This window comes from Leptonychotes weddellii, chromosome 10, assembly GCF_054177405.1.
Source record: "Leptonychotes weddellii isolate Sample4059 chromosome 10, ASM5417740v2, whole genome shotgun sequence".
Classification (NCBI taxonomy): domain Eukaryota; kingdom Metazoa; phylum Chordata; class Mammalia; order Carnivora; family Phocidae; genus Leptonychotes; species Leptonychotes weddellii.
This window is the reverse complement of record NC_138378.1, coordinates 40,471,720-40,478,968: the sequence shown is the minus strand read 5'-3', so window position 1 is coordinate 40,478,968 and position 7,249 is coordinate 40,471,720. Positions and strand designations below refer to the sequence as shown.

General features: G+C 38.3%; 1 protein-coding gene across 1 annotated transcript in view; it reads right to left on the bottom strand.

Moving 5' to 3' along the window:
* Nucleotides 1–4,927, bottom strand: part of XRN2 (5'-3' exoribonuclease 2) — a 48,896-nt gene extending 43,969 nt beyond the window's left edge. Inside the window, exons 1-2 of the mRNA XM_081833265.1 lie at nucleotides 4,139–4,927; nucleotides 2,610–2,741 (exon numbers count right to left, since the gene is read on the bottom strand). Coding sequence (XP_081689391.1) covers nucleotides 2,610–2,741; nucleotides 4,139–4,144 — 138 coding nt within the window. The 5' untranslated portion in view covers nucleotides 4,145–4,927. The remainder of the gene's footprint in view (nucleotides 1–2,609; nucleotides 2,742–4,138) is intronic.
* Between the last annotated feature and the right edge of the window lie 2,322 nt (nucleotides 4,928–7,249).

Sequence of the window (7,249 nt, the reverse complement as noted above, 5' to 3'; positions counted from 1 at the left end):
GTTACATGATAAAAACCACAAGTGGCAAAAAAGGTTTTCATGGTAGTTTTTCTTCTGTTATTCACAGCATATTAGATATTGTGATTAAATTGAATTATTTTTAAATTGAGAGCTTAGCAGGCTATTTTAATAATACTGTAACTAAAACCTTAGTATGAATGTAGTTCACACCATAGGCCAAAAAATGTTACAACAAAGCAAAACTGTATTTCTCATAGAATTTATAACTTTCTTTAAAAAAATGTATAATTTCCATTTTATTCATGATACTCTATGGCCAATACTGTTCAAAAAAACCAAAACTATAAAATTCAGGAATGTGCTTGTTGTACTTGAAAGTGAGATGGGTACTTTTAGACAGATCTGAGTTTGAAATTCCAAGTCCAACCTTTACTGGTTGTTTGGCCTTGGGCAATTTATTTAACCTCTGTCAGCCTCAACTTAAAATGGGGATAATGTTCTATCTCTTTGTCGGTTACGGCGAGGATTAAATGATATGTATAAAGAATCAACAGCAAGATGACGGCGTGGCGTATGGTGGCTCACCTTTCAGTAAGTCATCACTATTATTTTTTAAACCAACATTAAATCCATATGGATTAAATTATGAGAATGATATTCTTATCAGCTGTCTAAGTACAGAGAAGTTGGGTAAAAAGCAAACTTTCCCAAATTGAAAAACAAGATACAAACTATATCTGATAACAAAAATAATATACCTGCAAGGGAAAACAAAAAGTGGCTTATTTTTTAATACTAAATATCTACTGCTCTTTTCTGCTCTCTACCAACAAAGTCTTTCCTGACCATACCAGATTCACACCAATTGATTCAAATTCCTTTTTAAAAAGTTTTTTGCAATCAAATTTTATGAAATGGCCACAGATATAGTCAAACAGTATTCCAGAACGCAAAATTTAAAAACACATATTTATGAGGAAACAGAAGCATTAGTGTGGACCATCAGGTAGACGCTACTCAATACTAGACACTAATATGCTGAACAGCTCAAACAAACAGCAAAAAAATCTGTAACGTTAAAGACTCCCTCTAAATAAACTGGTAATTAGGCTTTGTGATTTCCTTAAATTCATAACATTCTAGATGAAAATCCCTCTATGCAAAGACTCCAACAGAAATAATTGTGTCAAGGGGAATTAAAACAGGATCGAATAAGCAACCTAATCAATCATCAACCTCCCTATTTGTACTCCCATGGCAGACATTATTAATCAACAGTGGGTCCAGTCCTGTGGAGACTCACTGAATCCTTCTCAAAGCCATCAGAGCTGGCAAAGTTTAAACCTCCCTACCTCCCTGGGAATAAGAAAAGGTATTCTATCATGGACATGGTGTTAGACAAACAAGTCACTCAGTTCCACTTTGTGGGGAAGACAGTCACTATAATCTTAATGAGGGACACCAGCCTTTTCTGTTCTATTCAAGCATCTCATTGCCATCCCTTCACTGGCCCTCCATATCCCACTGTTAACCGTGTAAGGAGTAAGACAAGAACACAAAAATCAAACAGAAGAAAAAAACATAACAGAAAGCCAGGCTGCTTCTCTCAGGAGATGCAAATTCTCATGAATTCTCAAATTCCATAGCTAAGGTCCTAAAACTTCGAGATGGGAATTTGCAGAATATAAATCTCCTGATATGGCAAAAATTCCACATACGGGATTGCCCTGCAATAAAGGATCTGAGCATCAATAGGGTAACCGTTAGAATAATGAATTATCAAAACTTATGCAATTTCCTTGAATGTATCAAAACAAAAATTTACATTAGATACCAAACCTTACAAAACATATTTCCTCTCTCTATAACACACACTCTCATGCCTACCAGCCTGAAATAAGCAATAGCTTTGATTCTTTGCTGTACATCAATTTATGGTCTGTTCCCTCACCCCTGCCCCTGCCCTGCCATGTACTCTGGGCTCATGGTGTGTTGCCACTACAACAGGAAGCTACTGGACGGACTACAGCCTTGCTGGCTGAGATGATCTGCCTCTTCAGTCTGGATCACCAAGTTCAAACAAGGAGGGATATCAGGTGGCAAATCCATTCAATTCCTGAGTTTCTAAGTGCAGAGCAACCAGAATCTGCATAGTGAGAGCTACCTTAAATTATGTATTCAGATCTATTCCATGCCTGAGTTGGACAGCAAGAACTTAAGCAGTGAGGAGTACCTGTATTTGACAGACTGAGGAATATATATAATAAAATGCCCATAGCTGATTCCTGGAAAGAAAGGGGAAAACCCACCCCACCTTACCCCCAGCTATGAGATACTCTGATGTCCCCATCATGCTTCTAGCACCCAGTACCTTTAGGGGAAAGGGGAAGCACTGCGCCCATTTGCGTTACAGAAACATTGCTGCCACTTAGCTATATTTACATGCATTTTCCTTTCTTTCCCATCATTTAGATATTTACATATTGATAATCATGGATGCAACAAAGTTAAAAATATCTCAAGGGAAAAGAAATTGAGAAAAACTACAAAACAAAACAACTCCAGGCTGAGTAACAAAATTCACACACAGCCACAAGAGACCTCCGATGTCACCACTTTTCAATGTCACGTAAAAGTAAGTCACTTACAGAGTTATTCTGCATCCTCATTTCATAGGCTGCTTGTCTCGGATTACTGGCTACTTGAGAACCCGGTGAATTTCTTGAACCCAAGGCATGAGGGGTTAATATTCCACCAGGAGAGAAAGCTGGTTGATCTCTCTAACACAAATGGAAACAAATGCAGAAATTAAAATTAAATCACAATACAGTTAGATGACAGGAAGAAAAGAAGGCAATGGAATAGAGTCCTCACTGTAAGCACTTATTAAAGGAGGAACTGGATTTCTGTTAGCCTTTACAGGACTGTCCACAATTTGATTTGATGTTAAATCACCCTGTAAACAATATTATGTAGTATTTAATAATAACCATTCTAAAAGTACATATAATACACTGTTCTGATACACAGAATCTATTCAAGACTCAGTAAGCTATTCCATTATGTTTACTGACAATTTCAGAAAACATTCAAGAAACAATTTCAGGCACACAAAAATAATATAACTATGAAGGTTAAAAAACTAGTCAAGAGTTTGATTTATACTTAGGATAACCCACTTTTATTTACCCTTCACCTTGCTAGAATTTAACTCTTTATTTCCAATTAATTATATCTATGATTATAGCTATAATAGGTAACAGTTGTGGCTGACTGGTAAAACATACTTTTTCCACAGATACTGACTGAAAGAAAATAGTAATACATAAGGTAGAAAGCAGATATTCCCCTCGCAATCTAAGTGGTTTTGAACCTACCTGTAACAATAAATAATTCTACTTTTCTCCCTTCTAAGTTCCCCAACTTGCTCACTTCTAATAAAATATAATAATAAAAGGCACTCCCTAAATTCCATGAGTTTAAAATCCAGTAAAGACAAGAAAAACAAGAATCAAAGAAGTAACTATAGAGCATTATGCAATGAGGTAAGAAAACAAATATCACAAGTAAGAAGCAACAGAGTTCAAAGAAAAGGACTGCTCATCCCTGGACCAGGGCCGAGGCCCCAGGGGAAAAGCTAAGATATGAGGGAGTCATGAAGTCAGAAATCCACTCGGAGCTAGCAAATGTAGGCAACACTCTGAGTCAGAAGGGACGTGGTACATTTAGAAGACAGCACAGGCAGCTAAAATCGGACCAGATCAGAGTACACACCACGTGCCAGTCTGAGAGAGAGTGGGCTCTAAGCAGACTATAAAGTCGCTGGTCATTTCCGAACAGGGAAACAAGAGTTTCAGGAAGATTAATCTGACAAAGATGTAGACAGAATGCAGTAACTTATAAGAGAATATAAAGGGTTGACTATTTTTATTACAGAAACAATACCTGATTATCACAAAAAAAAAAATCAAATAGCTAAGCACCCCATGCCCATCAAGTGCATCTTTCCAGACTCAAGAGTTTAGAAAAGACTTGACACCAGCATTCTTTCTCCAGGCAAGAAGGCAGCCCTATCCAACACCTACTTGATAAGGAATAACACTACTGCAATAAACATCTTTCTCCCAAATCGTAAACTTATGCTATTGCCAATCTTATGAAATTAATTAAAACTCACCTTCATTCTCTTTCTTTTTTCTTTCTGTCGTCTTCTAAAACTGTCCTAAAAGTATAAAATCCACATATTCTGTCAAATAATTACACAAAAATGTCAGAGTTAAACATTACCAGGAATGATTTGGGAAACAATTTAAGTTTTAAAGGAAGACCCCAGAAACCTAGGTACATAATTAAACTAGGCAATGGACCATATGTTCAAAGTGCTGTTTATCAGAACTTTAGATGGACAGAGCATTGTAAATGGAGTTTAGATATAATTTAATTGTTCCTCTTAATATTTTCAGATAGTTTTGACATCATTTCAGGAAAGAATGCAAGAGTCATGACAAAGACTCTTGGCTTTACCCTGGAGCGAATAGGCTGTCAACATGGAGAAGATACAAGTAAGAAAACAATTCTTAAGTTTTAGCTGAATACAGTTAATAACCAAGATGGCCATTTAAAAATATTAACAAGACAATTTAATAATGAACTTCTGTTACCTAAAAACGACAGTTCCTAATTCTGTAGCATGTACGGCAAAAGTGGGTAAAGAGAAAAGTGGGGCTCTGTGCAAACACTACCTCCCTCCCGCCTCCCCACCGCCGCCAGGTTCCAAAAAGTCAATCTCATGAAAGAAAGGAAGGAAATTCAGATGTTTGCACTGCTCATTCTGAGCCAACTTAATTCACAGGAAAGGGTCCAGTCTGCATTGATTCTTCCCCTCCACTCATTTTCAAAATGTAGTCACGATTTCAATTAAACAGATTTGGGACTGATCTTGTTTCTAACTGGCCATTCAAAGGCCCCCCTGGTCCCAGGGTCGCCTGGGTGGCTCAGTTGGTTAAGCAACTGCCTTCGGCTAGGGTCATGATCCTGGAGTCCTGGGATCAAGTCCCACATCAGGCTCCCTGCTCAGTGAGGAGTCTGCTTTTCCCTCTGACCCTACTCCCTCTCGTGCTCTCTCTCTCTCTCTCTCATTCTTTCTCTCAAATAAAAATCTTAAAAAGAAAGAAAATTTAAAACAAACAAACAAACAAAAAAATAGAGGCCTCCTGGTCCCAGAAAGCACTCCTTCCATGCCCAAGATTCTGTGAGTATCAAGGCACTGGAACAACTAAGGTCTTACAATAGCCCAAAACAGGGGCCAGTAGGTACTATACTGCCTGCCACCTGACTAGCAGCACTTCTATCCCTTCCAGGTCAGTAATGCCAACTGCAAAATAACACCCTTAATAAGATCTAAAATTTATGCTTTCTGCCAGAAGAGAAGCTAAATGTTGGATATACAGTGAAGAGCTACATTAAAACCTCCTAAGATATGAAATCCACCAATTTCTTTAATCAAGCCTTCCTCTCTAGCTTTAATTTAAATGTTTCTTATCTAGGGTACCAATGAGCTGCAGACAGTGAAAGCCATTAGTTTTCAGTCCTTATCTGACCATGACTCTTTGGTCTTGAATCATGCTCTTCACTTGGCTTCCAAGCCACTACACTCCCCTGGTTCTCTTTTTTCACTCTTGCTGCATGCCTTCGCTCCATGACTCCCCAGCCTCTCAATGTTAGTGTTCCTCTGTGCCTAATACTTGGACTTCTCTACTCTTATGAGAGTAATCATCTAATCTCATGGCTTTAAACACCATCTATATGGTGATTAGTCTCCAACCAGGACCTCTCCCCATTCAACATCTCCAACTGGGTGTCTCAAACTTAACATGCCCAAAACGGAATCCCCACCCCCATCTCTGCACCTCCCAGTCTTCTTCATCAGTTGCTCAGACCATTTTTCAACTGCTCAGATAAAATGCCTTGGAGTCATTCTTGATACTTTTCCTTCTCTCAACCTAGCATTGAATCATTAGCCAATCCAGTGGTTCAACAAAACATTTAAAATCCAACTACCTCTTATCATCTTCACTGCCACCATGCTCGCTCCCTTGGACTGCTGCAAAAGAGCTTCCTAACTGGGCTCTTGTCTTCTATCTTTGCCTCTATATAGTCAACATCCTGGGTACATACCCTAGAGCCTCTGCACTGGCTATTCCCTCTGCCTGAGATGCTCTTCTTGCAAACACCTGCATAGTTTACTTCTTCACATTCTCCAGGTCTTTATTCAAAGTCATCTGTTGGCGAGGCCTTCTCTAATCACCTTTTCTAGAACCGCAACAACCCCATCTCCACGTTCCCAGTATTTCCTCACCTGCTTTAATTTTCTTCCCAGCACTCATCACTCTCTAACACAGTACACAGTTTACTTAGCTTTTGTGCTTATTGTCCATTTCTGGAAGAAATTAAGCTTCATGAGGTCAGGAATTTTTGTTTGCTTTTTTGTTTTTCTGTTATATCAGTGACACTCAGAATACTATCTGGCACATGATAAACACTTAATAAATGTTTGCTGGGTAAATGAGGGACATTTGCAACATAAAGGGCAAACATCAAAGCTTATAAAATAAAAAGCATCACCTTCAACTGCTCAGTTTTAGTAACAAATACTGATGTATTCCTTTTCTACTGTCTGTTTTGTGCTATGAACTCCTCCTTTGGCAATCAGTCAAAAGCCACAGACACACTTTCCAGGAAAAGACATATACCTGTATATTTTTATATTGAATTTCTGAAGGTTCATATATTTCCACCAATGCCCAACCTTGCTGATAGACATCGTATGATGTCAGGAACACCAAAAAAGATACAAAGAGCTTTAAAATGCCCTCTCTGCTAGTCCAGTTGGAAATCGTATTACTTAAGTCTGAAGCACTTTGGTACCTATCAAATCTCATACATCCTGCTCTATGCCAAATATCACCAATATTTATTAGGACAAAGTCTGCTAAAGCCACATAAAAGGGCTGTTCTAATATAAGGTTTTTATATCAAATTGTACACAGTACATACGTATAGTTATTTTCTTAAACATAAATGGAAGCAGGTCAAGTGGAGCCAACTCCACTTGTTGAAGACTTAGTTAAAAATGGCTATGCTGCTACTGGGTATTTACCCCAAAGATACAAAAGTAGGGATCCGAAGGGGTATGTGCACCCCGATGTTTATAGCAGCAATGTCCACAATAGCCAAACTGTGGAAAGAGCCAAGATGTCCATCGACAGATGAATGGATAAAGAAGTGG